The 17,823-nt window shown below is 40.2% G+C and overlaps 1 protein-coding gene across 1 annotated transcript in view; it reads left to right on the top strand.

Moving 5' to 3' along the window:
- The window catches only part of fgd6 (FYVE, RhoGEF and PH domain containing 6), a 31,282-nt gene that overhangs the window by 4,856 nt on the left and 8,603 nt on the right, over nucleotides 1-17,823 (top strand). The window contains exons 3-6 of the mRNA XM_085138613.1: nucleotides 7,792-7,903; nucleotides 11,202-11,269; nucleotides 11,348-11,378; nucleotides 16,108-16,259. Of these exons, the coding sequence (XP_084994739.1) occupies nucleotides 7,792-7,903; nucleotides 11,202-11,269; nucleotides 11,348-11,378; nucleotides 16,108-16,259 (363 nt within the window). The remainder of the gene's footprint in view (nucleotides 1-7,791; nucleotides 7,904-11,201; nucleotides 11,270-11,347; nucleotides 11,379-16,107; nucleotides 16,260-17,823) is intronic.

Here is a 17,823-nt window from a genome sequence, read left to right as displayed (position 1 = left end):
CCATAAAATGTAGCAGCTCTGTTATGCTTTATGTCTGTGACATTTCTTTACTCCTAATTCTTCATCCTGTATTTAGCGGTGACTTGTACAAAAATCATGTTGTGGATACAGATTTCGGTGAAGTTACATACATGACATGTGAAATAAATGCAACCAGAGAACATAACATCTCATTCGTACTAGGATAGTGAAATTAACATAACATAGAGGAAAATCAGAAAAATTGGGATTTAATATAAATCTTTTTTTAAAACCGTAGAGATGCTAATAATCGCTGTGTGTGTGATGATGCTTGTGAAAAGTTTCATTCAGACTAGCTCAAGCGCTAACCACTTTTAGGACCTCCCCAAGGACATGCCCACGTGTTTTAGGTCATGAACCTAAAAAATGTATAAATCTATTTACAGCTTTATAAAAACTTTATCAAGTCTTATCATGTTTGGAAAATGAATTAGTTGGAATTGTACAAAAAGCGTACAAAAAATGGTTACACGGTTATATAAGATCAAATGTACATTATTGATGGGATATCAATATTTAATTGGAAAATATCGGTGCTGTCAGTGTTAATCTCGTTAAAATGACATTAACGCCATAACCGCATTAATGCGGCAAATCTCCATTAGCGAGTTAACGTGGATCACCCCGTGCATTAACGCGTTAACGCATCAACGCGTTAGCGCCATGCAGCTCATCACATGCAGAAGTATGTTGTCTCAGACTAAAATTCTTATTAGTTTTTGTTTAACTGTGAAATATTAGGTTCACAATCACATTCAATAGAAAAGCAGAAAGTTCTAAGTATTTATCTCTATTGATTAAAATAATTTTTTAATTCTCTTTTTGTCTGTTAGCTCTTTTTTCCTCTCTTTCATCATCTTTCTGAAGTGATACTGCAGAGAAAAGATGTTTTATAGTGTGAGATAAGAAGGGCATCTTTATACCAGGAACAATGGCATGCTTTTCTTTGTCCATGTGGGAAAAAAGGACCTGCAAATTGATGCAGGCCGAGCTTTTATTACTGTCCTGTAATACCAGGTGAGCCACGGCTTCATTGCATGAACCGCCAGTGTGCAACAGGTTGGACAGGTGAAATGAGCAATTTGTGTTCAAGAGCATGTGAAAGTCAGCCTTTGAGGCAGTCAGACATTGAATTTGAATAGAGCATTGATGTGCAGCAGGTCAGGCTGTTTTCCTGTGGGTTATTTTCAGTGGCCAGGGCAGGAAATGTCTGAGAATCGCAGAAACGCCACACAGCTCTCTAGAACAGGGAAAATAAACCTCTAGCAACCACCAGCCTCCTTTCTCCTCCTCTGCCTGCCCGCCCTCGCACCATGTTTAGCCTCTTCTTAACCTCATCACTCCATTTTTCTCCTTTGCTTGGCTGAGATTGTTCTCATGCTGAGTACATGCTAAATAATTTCACACTCGTGGAAAAGCAGAGTTTGCAAAAAGAGCCACATAAGAGATGTTTTAAAGAGAAGTATTTATGTAATAAGAAGTATAAAAAAATGAAAAAGGTAGACAAATATGGGATATGATTTATTGTGGGAAGATTAACAGCTAGGGACTAAATTATGACAAAATGCCCTCGAGCAAGTTTGCAGTTCTGGACAAAACTTTACATGCACTCAGCATGGGTGTAAATGTCATGGTAATTTGGGCTTTTAGTTATTTATTTGAACTATTCTTTTACCACAGTGGAATGTTTGTACAGTAAGCATCTTTAATGAATTTAAAAAACAAAAATTAGGTGCACAAGTTTGAATTTAATTTCGATTTTCTCTAATCAGCTTTTGGCATAATTCTGGTTGGATATTTCGCCACTCGTCTTGGTAAATTTGGTAGAGTTTGTTTAAGATGGTTGGTTTCTTGGCACAAACCTGGCTTTTAAAGATATGCAAAACATTTTCAGTAGTGTTGAGGTTAAGGCTTTGGGAAAGCCATTACAGAAGCGTAATGTCAGCTTGCTTTATCCATTCTGAAACCAGTTCCTTTGTTTGTGGGATTGGTGTCCAGGTTTCCATTGTCTGGCTGTTGTGAACTTAAATAATTTGTAAGTAGTCCTCCTTCTCCATAATTCCATCCAGTGGTGTTTTGCTGTCAGTACCACTGACAGCAAAACGCCGCCACCATGGTTGACAGCTGGTAAAGTGTTCTTAGGTTTGAAACACTCACCTTTACTCTCCATACTTTTTGGCACTGTGGCCAATTAGCTTAATCCTTGTCACGTCTGAGCATAAAACGTTTTCCAGAAGGCACTTGGCTTGTCTCTGTGGGCAGTTTCACATTTTAGTCAAGCTGAAGTTGTCGATTTTGGAGCAGGAGCTTTTTTTTCCAGTCATTACCCTCTTAGTCCATGTAAAACTGGCTTCACTGTGGACAGTGACTCTCGTGTTCTATTAGATATCAGTTTACGGTAGGCTAGAAGATGGCTCCTGGGTTGTTTCTGTACATCCCAATGAATTGCTTCTCATCTGAGGATGACAGTTTGGGTCTTCTTCCAGACCTCAGCAAAGTGTGGACACATCTGAATGACTTGTCAACTTATTCTATTAGAACAATTAGAGCATGCTGTAGGTATTACAGGTACTGCGCTGCAGTGGTTTGTATCATATCTATCTAATAGACTACAATTTGTTCATGTAAATGGAGAGTCTTCTTCACACACTAAGGTTAATTATGGAGTTCCACAGGGTTCAGTGCTAGGACCAGTTCTGTTTACATTATACATGCTTCCCTTAGGCTGTATCATCAGAAGGCATAGCATAAATTTTCACTGCTATGCAGATGACACCCAACTCTATCTATCCATGAAGCCAGATAACACACACCAATTAGTTAAACTGCAGGAATGTCTTAAAGACATAAGGATGGCCTCTAATTTTCTGCTTTTAAATTCAGATAAAACTGAGGTTATTGTACTTAGAAATATGGTATCTAACCAGATTCTTACTCTGAATAGCATTACCTTGGCCTCCAGTAACACTGTGAGGAACACTGGAGTCATTTTTGACCAGGATATGTCCTTCAATGGACATATTAAACAAATATGTAAGACTGCTTTCTTCTCCTGTCTCAGAGTGACGCTGAAAAACTAGTTCATGCATTTATTACTTCTAGGCTGGACTACTGTAATTCATTATTATCAGGATGTCCTAAAAACTCCCTGAAAAGCCTTCAGCTATCTCAAACTGCTGCTTGCTGCAGCAAGAGTACTGACTAAATAATCAGGCCCATCTTATCTTAATGACCTTGTAGTACCATATCACCCCATTAGAGCACTTCGCTCTCGCACTGCAGACTTACTTGTTGTTCCTAGAGTATTTAAAAGTAAAATGGGAGGGAGAGTCTTCAGTTTTCAGGCCCCACTTCTATGTAACCAGCTTCCAGTTTGGATTCGAGAGACAGACACAATCTCGACTTTCAAGATTAGGCTTAAGTTTCCTTTTTGCTAAAGCATATAGTTAGGGCTGGAACAGGTGACCCCGAATCCTCCCTTAGTTATGCTGCAAAAGGCATAGGCTGCTGGGGGATTCCAATGATGCATTGAGTGTTTCTTCTTCAGTCACCTTTCTTAGTCATTATGTGTTAAGAAACCTCTCTGCATTCAATCATACTTGTTATTAATCTCTGGCTCTCTTTCACAGCATGTCTTTCATCCTGTCTTCCTTCTCTTTCCCCAACCAGTCGCGGCAAATGGCCGCCCCTCCCTGAGCCTGGTTCTGCTGGAGGTTTCTTCCTGTTAAAAAGTAGTTTTTCCTTCCCACTGTCGCCAAAGTGCTTGCTCATAGAGGGACACGTGATCGTTAGGTTTTTCTCTGTATGTTTTACTGTAGGGTCTACCTTAAAATATAAACCACCTTGAGGCGACTGTTGTTGCGATTTGGCACTGTATAAATAAAATTGAATTGAATTGAACTTGTACTTAAATACTGTTGTTTAAACTGACGATCTCAAAATCTGCAGTTGTTTAGAAATGGCTCGAAGAGACTTTTCTAGCTTGTGTAAATCTAGTTCTTCTTATGTTTTCACTGATTTCTTTGGACTTTCAATGAGCTCACTGGTCAATCCAACGAGTGCCACAAAGAGAAACTACCAGTTGTAGTCTGTCATGATCACTAACAAGAAGTTGATAGGCCTTGGGCTTGTTAAGTTAACGTCATTAACATAACACTCATAACATAAAAGATGAACATGAAAACCAGTGTTTCCCATTCATTGTCTATGAAAGCAGCTGTGCAGTGCATTCCTATGGGGTTGCGCTGCATTTTGAATGATGCAAGGTTAAATTTTCCCAGGAAGGAAAAATCAGGATGAGCTGATTGTGATCTGTGAATAAATTGTGCTAATTGGTAAAATCCTCAACAATCTAGCTAGACATATATTTTTTTAAAAAAAAACATAAAACAGGGGTCCCAGAATTGAGCCCTGTGGGACACCACAGGACAAAGTAATTAGAGTCTCCAACAGAGGCAATGAGCCTTTTATCTAAGCCCTTTATCCAGGCCTTGTGCCTGTTTCCTCTGTTCATACAGGTGATCATGTCAGGACACCTTAGCTAACGCTGAGGTAAACTGTTGTGAAAGTGGTCTTCTAAACAATTAAGATGTGTTCTGCGTCTTAATTCTGTCTGATATGCAGAGCAGTCTGCCGGGTGTTTGTGTGTCAGAGAGGAAAAAAGAGGGAGCAAGTGAATCTGTAGTGTTTCCCAGGCATCTGAGCCTGTTAAGTTTATGTAAGTAGCCCCGGGCTGTAAACAAGTGGCGCTCTGTGCCTGACCCAGTATTCTGGAGCGCTCGACTACAGAGAAAGCATAAGGGAGAGAAAAGCAGACAAAGAAGGAGGTAGAGTCAGTGGGAATTGAAATTTAGGTAACAGAGACACATAGGAAAAGCAAGGAAGTGGGCAGAGTGGGCTATTCGTGGTGGGAGTGAAGGGAGATACCCATTTATTTCCATACCCCACACCCCAACGTCCACAAGACTCTGCACAAAGATTAGGATAGGAACTGACAGCAGGACACAGAGGATGAGACAAAATCAGGGCGCTTTAAATCCTTCTGTTCTGAAGTCTCAGACAGGTTAATTCTACAGAAGAGACTGCGAGAGCCAGATCAAAACATTAGCAGCACAAACACATGTTGCTGCTTGTGCCTGGCACACAGCGCTGTTTGTGGGAAGACCCGAGCCAGCATGTTGTTTCATTGATGGCCGTAGGGCTGATAAAAGTGCAATGAGGAGAAAGACAGGTCTCAAAAGTATAATCACTTTTCAAATGCACATTATGTACAGCTGGGTGTTATAGAGGTAGGTCCGGGCAATTAATCAGCTCTAGTTTTGGCCAAAATGACTAAAAGGGAGTCTTAAATGGCCTGTATTTATATAGCGCTTTACTAGTCCCTAAGGACCCCAAAGCGCTTTACATATCCAGTCATCCACCCATTCACGCACACATTCACACACTGGTGATGGCAAGCTACATTGTAGCCACAGCCACCCTGGGGCACACTGACAGAGGCGAGGCTGCCGGACACTGGCGCCACCAGGCCCTCTGACCACCACCAGTAGGCAACGGGTGAAGTGTCTTGCCCAAGGACACAATGACCGAGACTGTTCAAGCCGGGGCTCGAACCAGCAACCTTCCGATTACAAGGCGAACTCCCAACTCTTGAGCCACGATCGCCCTTTAAGATAAAGTAAACTCTCAAGGTTTTGTAGTTGAAATCATGGAACAAGTATTACTCAGTTCTTTTTATCAGAGGACTGCTCAGGGAATCACCAGATTCTCCACGATACAATATTATCAAAGTACCTCACTCATAATAATATTATTTCAATCTTCAACATTTGCAGAGTGGAGTATTCCAATAATGTATCTTGTAATTTATCACCCTTTTCTAACTGAAAGTTATGTCCTCAAACTTGGTCACTATGTGTTTTATCCAATAAGATAAAGATTCTGTGAGTTTGTCAATCATACCAATACTGTCACTAAAACCTGCTATATGAAGGAGTCAGTCTGCAATTGAATATGGTCAAGTTGGTAATTACATGCAATCTTTTTCTGATAATACAGCAATTAATTGTGATAAACCATTAAAAATCACATATTTCTTGCTGTGTACATAGCCAGAAATTCACATTTAACTATTACATTTATACTCAGTAACCTTCTTGTTCAATAGGCTAATTGTAGTCGTTTGAAGTCATTTTGCAACTGTTTGCAGAAGGGTTCCCTCTAATCAGGTGACCTGTACAATTGTGAGTGTGCAACATGGTCAAAGCTCTGGGCAACCATTTAATCACTACAGGTTGCAATCAGTTTTGTAGATGCGAGGAGGTTGCTGTCCAATTTATGTTTGCTCTGATTCAAGAGGTGGCTTTCTCAAAAAGTGTTTCCAGTTATGTATGTTTTTGTGGCTCAGGGTTATCTCAGGATGGTGGTGCAGGAGATTGGCTCTATGTTCATAGTATTCCCAGAGTATTTTCATTTTTTAATAAAATATTCAGATTTGGTGTCCATGTATCGATAAAATATCACAATACTATGCTGTATCGACTATGAACTAGTCTGATTTTGGGATTGTGCAACAGTTGGCTGTCAGCTTTGTTTCTCTGTTGCTTGCAGACGAGCGTTTGCCTGTGCAAGATTGGATTTGCATAAAAAAATTCCTAGTAAGGGGTGTAAAACTCCTTACTATATGACCATGTGTCTCCCACCACCTGCTCCACCTCTTTTTTTTCATTTGAATTACATTTAAAGTCTAAGAAAGTCAACTGAAAAAGCCTCCAATTTTTACCAGCAATGCATATTTTTGGTAAATAATCAATTAAAAAAAACACTAGTCACTCACATAGCTCCCAGTGGTTTGGTCCATTGCCCATGTGGGTGGCTGTCTTATTTACTTCTCCCACACAGTAATATCACACTTGTTGTAATGAGACAATATTTCATTAGCTCTGTTATCCTTGTTACCAAATCTTATGCGCCAGTGCAGCCACATCTTACAACACATGGAGGCAGATTTGTGCAGTTTTCCAAGAGCTGTTGAGTTCTCTAAAGGAAGAACTCAACCAGCTCTTTTACTGGATATAAGGAAAGGAGCTTCAGTTACCTCCTTATCAGACACTGGGCCTTTCTTTATGATGCTGAATATTTGTGCATCCAAACAACCAACATAGCAAACAAGTGGCACTGATGATTGTTAAAACTACTGATGCATTTTATACCATAATCTGTTAATATGCAAATATGGAAAAATTATGCAGTTGTTTTCTTATATTACGTTAACTGTAAATAAAATAAATTAACAGTATTAAAATGATCAAAGTGCAGTGGGGTTTATTGTGGTGTATTAGTGTGTCTGTGAAGGTCTTTGACCTGGAGCAGACCTCCAGACCTAGTAGTTGGTTGTTTTATTCTTTTTTTTTTTGTGGACACATTTTTTTGGTGTCCCCTCATTGAGCTCTGGGGATTTTCAATTCCTACCTAACTGCTGTCTGCATGACTACCCAAAATATTGTCTAATTGTATTCATCAATATTTTCCATTATACCAAACCTCTGAAGAAGTGTCGTTCTTGACTCACATACTTCTATGAGTAAATATGTGTGTTAAATTTGTCTAGGCCCCCTTATTGCACAAGGCTTCCTTAATCTTTATTTATCCAAGGAGGGTTTTTCTGAACACACACACCACTCTATAGCCCTGCTTCCCTTTCACAGATTTAAACATTCCCTGTTAAGAAAGGCTAAATTAATCTCTGTCTGTCTGTGTTTGGGCGAACAGCGGCTGCCTCATCCAGGACGTCCACTCTGAGGAGGAGGAGATCCACAGCTCAGATGACGAGGACAACAGCTCCACCTCAAGCAAGGAGCACTTGGATGAGGCAGACAGACAGGTACTATAATGAAACTCCGTCTGTAACATCAGGGGAATTTAGCCAAATAAAATGACTCAATGTGAGCAATAAAGTAATTAGGGTTGAATTTAAACTGAAACTTCTCCCAGTACCTGATGACTGATCATTTCCATGCATGTTACTCTGATAAATCCATAAACATTTATTATATTTACTTACCATCATGCCTCATGGTTTCACGAGTGTAATTATTATAATGAACATCCAGTCAAACATCTTGGTTCTCAAATTCTTCCAGCAGAGTGTCTTTGCAGCTACGAAAGGCTCTAAACACTTATTTTCAGCCATTTTTTTTCTTTCTCTTGCTTCTGTATGACGTTAAAGAGAGTGGATATGCCTAATCTGGTCATATTTATGAGGAGTAGCCAATCAAAAGAAATGTGGGGTAAAGGGGGAGGGGCTGAAAAGCTTGTTTCAGAACTTAAGAACTGTGTCACAGCTCAGTAATAGAGAAAGGAGGATGATTTTAAAATATTAGTCATGCAAAGCTACTGTAGTAGATTCCAGGAAATGAAATAGTTCACCTTTAAAAAACTATAAAGAATAATATATATTCTTTATATTATAATAATATATAATAATTTCTGTGTTGAAATCTCCAACGAAATCCAAGAAAGAAATATGGAGTTTGAAAGTAGTGTAAGAGGTCCCATTTTAATGTCTTCAAACTATAGCTTGGTTATGTCGAAATCACAATATTGAGATCAGGATTAATCATTAACTCAAAGATTAATCATTTTTTAAATCTGTTGACCCAAATGAATATGAATGTGATAGGAAAACACAATTGTCCACTCAGGAGTTAAGTATAGGTTAAAGCCTCGTTTATACTTTCGCCTCCGAGTAACATAAATGTCATCATTAGAGGGTGAGCGTCTGTGTGCCTGCTTGTTTTCATGACCACGTGGACTCGTCTGGAGAACTTACATTACAGTGCACCAGCTATGACTGCACCCCAGGAGGAGGACTTGGAGTAGATTTTCAGGGAAGTATAACAGGAATCACTACTCGGCTGGTGGTCTCTAGCTGACCATGTCTATAATGAAATATAATGAATGCAGTCCTAATGCAGTTAGAAAAATGTCTGATTCAAGTGGATGATTTCCTTGTTTACTTTCAATCAAACATTGACATCTGACTCCTTGTTATTCAAGGAGAGGGTGAAGCTACCGTGACTTATAGACTATATATAAAAGATGTGACTGCACAAAATCACCTATTAGCACTTTAAAGTGGACATGAGTCACTATATGTATTGAGAAACCAAAAAAACATCTTCACGTTACAAAAAAAATACAATCCACAATCTGCACTGTAACTTGGAGATTATTTTCTCCTTCACTTACAGTTGGGCTTCATTTTTCCTCAATTCTATTATGACTTTATCTACTCAGTGAGATAATGTTTCCAACAAGTGTGGCATCTCTTCTTCGGGGGGTTTGTTTTTTTTTGTTTTGTTTTTTTGTTGTTGTTTTTTTTGGGGGGGGGGGGGGGGTCCTATGTTGAATACATCAGTCTGGTTTCCCTGTGGACATCATGATGAATATCAAGATTCCCGATCGTGCTTCGCTAAGAAACTGTTTGTTCTGTGATGCGCATGTTGTAACTGTTCGGATGTGCTTTGGAGGAGATAGACCATTTTATGCATAAAATAATGCTGATCTCTTCCGTGGACTTCTGCTTGGTCTGTCCACAGAGGTCCACAGTCTGGACTTATTGACCAAAGCAACAAGCTTTGGTCAATCAGACGACCCCTCCCCCCCCCCATGAGCAAACACCTGGCAACAGTAGGAAGGAAAAACTCTCTTTTAACAGTAGGAAACCTCCAGCAGAACCAGGCTCAGGCAGGGGCTGGCATCTGCCAAAACCAGTTGGGAGTGAGGGGAGAAAGACAGGACAGAGTCCTCATTCATAAAGTGCTTTACAAAAGTGAACATTAAGAGTAACAGGTGGATTTTTCTGTTTCAGTGCAGCTAGCCAAAAAAAAAATCCCTTATTGCTAAAAAGACAGAGAGTGGCAGTGGACAGTATATGCTTCTTATTACCATAAAAGTCATTGTTGCATAAAATGACTTTTATGTTAATTTTATGGCAGCAAAAAAGTGGCCGCCTTAGACTGCTTTTTAGCTTTATTGTTGTGGTTTTCTACTGTGTTACCAGTTCTGTTATTAGTTAGCTAGCATAAACTATAAGCTATAAACAGTAATTTAGAGCAAGGCTCCATGGTGAAAATTAGCCTTTATACATGTAGTGCTTCATGTCCACTTGAACGATTTCTGAGAGGGGACATGCTCATTCAGAAGCTACTTCTACTAATTCCTCTTTAGACCTAGAGGCTCCATCCCTCTTTTATATACAGTCTGTTGTCCGAGCCACAATAGTCACATTAATGGGGACTATCACCCATAGCAAGATTACTAAGACTCCACTATTTGTAGTTTTTAGACACTTGAAGAGGTTAAAACAAGAAAAACAGAGAAATGTTATTGTTAGTCTCATTCCCAACCACACTAATTGGAAACCATAGTCTTAAAGTGGCTGTTTTTATTCACACTTAGTGGAAAGTGCTACAGAATTATTACAAGGGCTGAAGTGAGCATATTTCCAGGGAAACATCTATGGAAAAACATCTCCAAGCGCTCTTAAAATATGATGTCAGCATGTGAAGCTGGCAGATCATTTACAGGTCACAACGGACGACTCGTATCTCTCCCGGTGACTCAACTGTCACCGCAGCAGCTGGAGGCTATGTGCTCACATGCATCCTGCCGAGTGTGTTTGTTGCCTTTAAAAGCTTTTCAGAAGTGGGTGTGTTTGTGTGTTGAAAGTGGGGGATGTTGAGCAAACACAGAAGGGCTACAGGTTCAGGAATAGCTCCCTCAATGGCTGAAAGAGTCAATACTGTCAGCACCTGTGTCTGATGGCTCTCAGAGCGCCCGGGTATCACAAATACAGGCTCCGATAGGACCGGTCGGCCATTTCGGTCAAGCAGGGGCCAAGGCCAGCGTCCAAATTAAGTCAAAGAGAATCCACCCTCCCCCTTTCCCATTCAACAGCACACTGTTGGAGAGAGATGGGGAGAGGAGACAGGCAGAGAGGAGGGAAAGGTACCTGCTTTATGTTGTTTGAAAGAACCTTAATGGTCTTTAAACACCAGCACCGGTGATCATGGTGATTTGCAGCGAACCTGTGAGTTAACTTTAAACTGTTTTGGCGCCGGCGTCTCCCTGGCACCGTCCTGACCGTCTGTGTTTTGTCTTTTTTTGTGAAACTTTAGCAAGAGGACGAGATGAAGAGGAAGAAGGTGGTGCACATTGCCCGGGAGATCATGAGCTCGGAGAAAGTGTAAGTGCTTCAGTCACGAGGTAGCATCTGTACTGTAATCCGTGGCTGTCTAACGGACGTGTTTCTCTTTTTTATCAGGTTTGTGGATGTCCTGAAGCTTCTGCACATAGTAAGTGTCTTGTTCAGTCAAGACTTTTATTAAAGGAGGATTTCCATGACTTAATTTAGCAGCCACTAAGAGAGTGCCCAGCATAATAAGCAGCACTGTATGTTTTGGTGCTGGCACTGTGCTGTAACTGTCTTGAGTGGTGATCAAAGCCTTTTCCCTAGGATGGATTTGAATTAATGGGCCCTTGACTGCAGTTGTCTTTGCTCGAGTGCCCTGGCTGAGTTGATTAATGCAGTTACAATCTACAGCTGAGGCTTTTAAAGTTGCTGCAACGGAGTGTTTCTGGTTTTCTGGGGGGCCGTGGTGGGCAGATAAATGCATGTCCACAAGGTGGGGGAGGAGGTGCTTTGATCAGATCCATTACAGAGATGCACTGAGAGAAGAGTGTAGGCACAAGAAAAAGAATGAGCTGTGGGCTGTGGAGTTTGCCTGGTGGCTCATTTAGTCTGTTTGACATATTTTGGAGAGTTGGCCTGCAGACATTTGTGTGTGATGGCCCAGTGATTTTTTTTTTAAATTTTGCAATTAACTGCAGTTATGCTGCTAACAAATCTGCTGACTATTACTGATTTGAACTATAAAGCATTGATAGAAAGAGAAATCTTCCATGTGGAGGAGGATCATCACACGTGATGAGTGTCAGGTTTGATGTGGAGAGGAAGAAAAGGATGGAAACCTCAAGCTGAATATTCAACAAAAGACGAGCCTTTTGTTGTGGCTGATGAAAAGTTCAAAATGAAACACAAAAGTCCAACAAAATCCAAAGAAGATGAGACAAAAAGGCATTTCAACAAAAGGAAGGCGGGATTATTTATACTAACAGGAAGGGAGTGAGAGGCAGGTGAAAGTAATTAACCAATGAGGGCGCAACAGATGGTCACAAAAGAGGAAGTAAAAGCAAAAACAAGACTTGAAAGAAAACCAACTACCTAAGTAAAACAGGAAGAGAACAATCAACCAAAAAAACAAATACTGAGTGAAAATGGAGACAATCAGGAACCGATGAGAAGGAAAACAAAGAGGAGAGTGACATTTAAAAAAATCCAAACCGAATCCAAAAACACAAACTACAAGAATCAAAACTTCAAAACAGCAGTGAAATCCGGAGTTCGGTTTCTAGCTACAACCTGGGTTAGTCCTTACTGTACTGTACTGAAGATGGTGATTCAGCCCAGGAGTGCAGCCATCGTACTGCAACCTCTGGGGGCTTCTGAGGGACAACATCAGGCGCAAATAACCTCAACTGTGGCGCTTATCACTGTGCACCAGTGCACAGCTCATGGAAAACTAGCAGCCACACCAACACAATATTTGCTTTGCTCACCAGAGCTGGCTGCCTGCGACTCTGCCCTCTTCCTGGTGTTGTTGCCAGTGTATTACAACCCTGTTAAAAAAGAGAGTGAAGAACCAGGCAGATGTTATGACTTAATACAGATTTACCCACTCACCTCACACCAGTCCACTCATAGGCACTCATGAGGGCAGTAATAAAATGATTTATTACTGTGTTTGACCTTAGTTTGGCTCATTGAGTGTTGCTTATTAATTTTCTGTCAGCTGATTTATCGATTGTTCGACTTTCAGCTCAGACTTTTAGACAGGAAAGCTGTGCCTTTGTTTAAGTTTAGTCCAAGGACAGACTGCAGCAGGCGTTGTTCCCAGGGGGAATCCCAGGTGAGCGGGTTCAGATGACCCACGCCGAGGGCCCACCTGTCTTTCCGCCTCAGACGTGGCTTTAGTGAAACTGCCATGGGATTAGTAGAAAACGCCGCCCTGTGGCTGACGGGGGAGGGCGAGGTGCAGACCTCTGTCCAAGAAAGGAGGTCAGATCGCATTCTTCCCTCTCCGCGGCCAGGCCGGGCGCGCAGCAGCTGCTTCCTCAGGCCACAGAGGCGACCTCCAGACACGCACATGCCTCAGATAATCCTCAGTGTGTGTGTGTGTGTGTGTGTGTGTGTGTGTGTGCAGGTAGGTGCGTGGGCTCATGAGTGTACTGCATATTTGTGGTATGTTCATCCAGTTGTTTAATTTTTTAATTCTTTTCTTTTTTGTTTCTCCACAGTCGACCTCTGTCTTTGTTTTAACTGCAGGTTGTCAATTTACCTGTAGGACCAGAGATTTTCATTCCCCATTTCTTAGATCCTCATGTCCTGCTAGGAACCGCTTTAAAATATAGAATAACAACATATGTAGGTGTTTTATATGTGCGATAATAAGGCTTTAGTTTAAGTGTTTAACCTCTTTCTAGCTTTTTGAGTTAGGTTCAGAGAGGTTCATTATCTGTCTAATCTGTACATTAGGTAAAAGTTTAGCGAGTAACATAATGGAGATCATATGCAAACCCTTTTTTTTTTGAATAACAGATGAGACAAATTAAAAGGAAAACCTGAATAATGTGTTGAGAAACAGCAGATGCAGAGACTTCCAGAAAGAGACACAGAACAATGAAGCATTTAACATCCAGCCATGCTTTGAGATGTGCTGAAAGATTGATTTTGTTAATTATGTTATTGTGTCAAAAGAGCTGCACATTCACGTTTTGTTTTGTTTTTTTAATGTTTTAGATTGTGAGTTTCTACCAAACTGCTGGAACAGTAAATGAAAACGGTGATCAGACTATTATCCTTCACCTGAGGAAGGACAGTGGGGAAGAAAGATGAATTGTTTTAGGGGTCCTAAAAGGCTGGAAGAGTGTGGTTGATGGATGTAAAGTTAAAAGAAAAGTTACACCTTTTAAAACATTGACTTGGAATATCATTGAGGTCATGTGATCAGACTGTTTCGGCATAAAACAGTCAAAGAAAGGAGGTTATAGCAGGGCTTCAGTGCAAAAACCTTCATTAGAAAAGATGAATGCTCATCCAAGAGTTCAGTGGGTCAAAGCCCACAGAGGTGCTGCTTTACAGAGACATGTGGGCACAAAGTGACGTTCAAGTCAACTGAGTCATCCCTGACAATATTTTGGAGTGTTGGCGAGAGCAGGCCAACTAAAGAAATGTTACAGGCCTGAATGTTTGAGGCGCTTTATATTGTCCTGTAATGAAATACCGCGCTCATATTTTTAGGGATTTAGGGGTCATGGTTGATTTAATGTTAGATTCTGCTCTCCTTAATTATCACCTAAACACCAAAATGAAGGGATCACTTATTAAAAGTTTCAAAATGAATGCATGGAAGCACTAAAGTCTCACGGCTGTTGTTTTCTGGGATACATCTGGTCAGCCACTCATGGCTTTTAAAAGAAAACTGTCCCTTCACATCTGAATTTAGTTGAAGAGTGAAAGGAGAGGCTACGATAGAGATTAAAGCCACTAATTAATTTTCATGTGATTATTTGGTTGTAAATTGGCTGTATATCCACACAATGTCCATTCTGGGTACACATGCTAATTAGTTAAGATGAGCTAAGATAGGGGGCGGCACGGTGGTTAAGTGGTTAGCACTGTTGCCTCACAGCAAGGAGTTCTCTCCAGGTGCTCCGGCTTCCTGCCAGAGTCCAAAAGCACAGATGAGGTCAGGTTCATTGGTGATACTAAATAGACTATAATTGACCTTTTGCCCTGTGACAGGTGAGATAGGCTCTACCCTCCATGCAAACGTGAATTGGATAAGCAGAATAAAATAGATGGATGGAGCTAAGATAAGCTTTATTTGTCACATTAAACACAGTATAAATAAAGCAGAATAGCGCAATAAAATCAATACAGTATGGCAGAACAAAATGACCCATTAAGGTAAAAACACCAAACAAAACAGCACAAGATATAAATATAATACAAATAGAAGCTTAATACATAAATATCTAACAAATAAATGCATGTTTGTGGTGGTGAACATTTTGTTTATCTGTAGTTGTGGCAGATAACAGCAAATACGTGTGCGTTATATTTGTTCTGAGATTATATTTTATTGTGTGTTGCGTGGTGAGTTTCTCTTTCCGAGCATCTGGACAGTCATAATGTATTTCTCTTAAAGGTGACGCTGTGGTGCAGCTAAACAGACATATTTCTCAGAATATACTGCTGCTTCATTTCTTTGTGGTTGTTTTTGTTATATTCAACAAAATATGAAGAGCTTATGATTTTTTTAGCAACTCTCGCTGATGAGTATGGCATTAGACTGGCTAACCGTCTTCTGTCTAGAATAAAAAGCTTTCCCTTTATATATTTTGGGTAAAAATGAGACTTTAAAAAAAGCGCTTTCCCAAATAAGGAGTCGAGGTGTGGGACAAGGAATGAAAATGCCATTCAGTCCCAGATAAAGAGGGATATATGGTTTTACAAAGGCAATAAGATAAATGGGCCACGAGCTAAACAAACACACGACAGCTACGATTGTAATATTGTGTTTTTCTAATTGTTGTACAAACTTTGCTTATCGTCTGTAATGCCAAGCAGTGGATATATTTGTGAGTGAGAGAGCGCAAGTTATCCAGGACGTCGGGATTCCTTGTCACCTCCCTACTTCCTTCCAGGTGGATGTGTGTGTTGGCATGCTGGACAAAGTCAAAGTGCTGACTCAGCTCCATGTGTGTGGGTGGGGGTGGATGTGTGTGTGTCATAAAATATGTGCAGAGGTGTGGATGGGTAGGGTGGAGGAGCGGGCAGTTTATGAGGTGCTCCTGATCAGTTGTAGTAAAGTTTGTCGTCATGTGTCACTTCCAGCCTGCCCAGCTGTGTCTGTGTGTGTGCAAAGCTTTGTCAGAATTAACCCATGCGTCTCTCTCCAGGATTTTCGGGATGCCGTTGCCAAGGCAACCCGTCAGAATGGGAAGCCGGTGGTAGATGAGCGGATCCTCTGTCAGATCCTGTACTACCTGCCTCAGCTGTACCAGCTCAACAAAGACCTGCTGAGAGAGCTGGAGGAGAGAGTGGCACACTGGTAACACAAACACACAGTTTTCTTTCTCACTATCACAGCACAGAAAGCATCTTTGTAGCTGAACTACACCTTATAAAGCTTTAAAAGTGGAACATAAGGTTCCTTTTATGGAGATGGAAAAGATGGAAGATGAAAGCAGCAGTTACATTGTATCCACAAATCCATCCTGACATACACTAAATGTAACTGTAACTACTTGTCACATTAATGCAGTCCACAATGACTGTGATTGGCCTGTTCAGAGCTGTAGTTACCTCCATTTAATTTCCTGCCACTTCTTCTTCATCATCTTCTTCTGGCATCATTTTTCAAATCAAATGTTTTGGTGTGCTAAATTGCACACCAACGCAGGGACATCACAAGCAAGAGTCAATGGCATCATAAAAAGTAACGGTGTTGTACACTTGCATCAGCTAAGCGGTGGGCTTTACTAGATTCAACACAAACGTTGAAATAAAGCTTTAGTTTGTCAAGTCTCGAGCTTTATTTAGTCGTCATCGCTTTAGCTTTCTGAAACCTGGTGTCATGAGTGCATCTGACGCATCTGCATATGAGAAACCAAAGAACGCTGCACTCCCATTGGCTCATGAGAGCACACCTTACTTTATTGTCCTTTTTTTACTCGAGTGGGTCATAAAAAAGTGATTATGTTTTAGTCAGTAAGAAACTGTAGCGATTGAGCCCATGAACATAGCTAACAGATCATAATCATAAATACTACCACAGGAGTCGCCACCTGGTGGCCATTAGAAAGAATGCAGATTAGCGATGCCCATCTTTTGTATACAGCCTGTGTTCCTTCTTTATTTTATTGTAAACTACAAAGGCATAACAAGCCTTATTTTAAATCAAATTAGATGAAACTAAGAAAAAAACACAAACAACATGCTCTTTATTAGTTGGTAAAGAAGCAAAGTTATGCCTTAATCAGACACCTACTGCATTAATACAGTATTAAAATAAGTTATATTGATTGATTGATTGAATCTTTATTTTGAACATGTTAAAAAAGTACAACAACATAGAATTAAAAGAGACAAATAAACAAAGCAAAACAAAAAGAAAACGAGCAACCACAACTACAAATAACTTTCATGTTCAAAAAGGAGCAGGAAGAAGCATAAGCTTATTTAATCCCACCCCTTTTCCACTATCTAGTAATCAATAGACTACAGAAATACCTCCTTGCAATTACATTATATGTCATGTGTATTTTTATATATATATATATATATATATATATATATATATATATATATATATATATATATATATATATATATACATATATGTTTCTATCTATCCATACATACATATATACACATACGCACATATACACATTTTCAATAACCCCATTAACACCTCAAAGGATACACAACCTACAAATATATATATACCCATACCAACATACCCGTGCGCCCGCACACACATGAAAATATTAGACAAGAACACCCTATCAAATCTCTACCTCTTCCCTGTACCCTGTAAAAACCATCTCCTTAAACCGCTTTTTAAACTGCGCCATGCTCGGACATTGCTTTATATCTTTACTTAGTCTGTTCCG

Source organism: Neolamprologus multifasciatus, chromosome 17 (assembly GCF_963576455.1).
Source record: "Neolamprologus multifasciatus chromosome 17, fNeoMul1.2, whole genome shotgun sequence".
In the NCBI taxonomy this organism is placed as follows: Eukaryota; Metazoa; Chordata; class Actinopteri; order Cichliformes; family Cichlidae; genus Neolamprologus; species Neolamprologus multifasciatus.
Note: the sequence above shows the minus strand (reverse complement) of the source record. Positions and strands in the feature narration are given on the sequence as shown.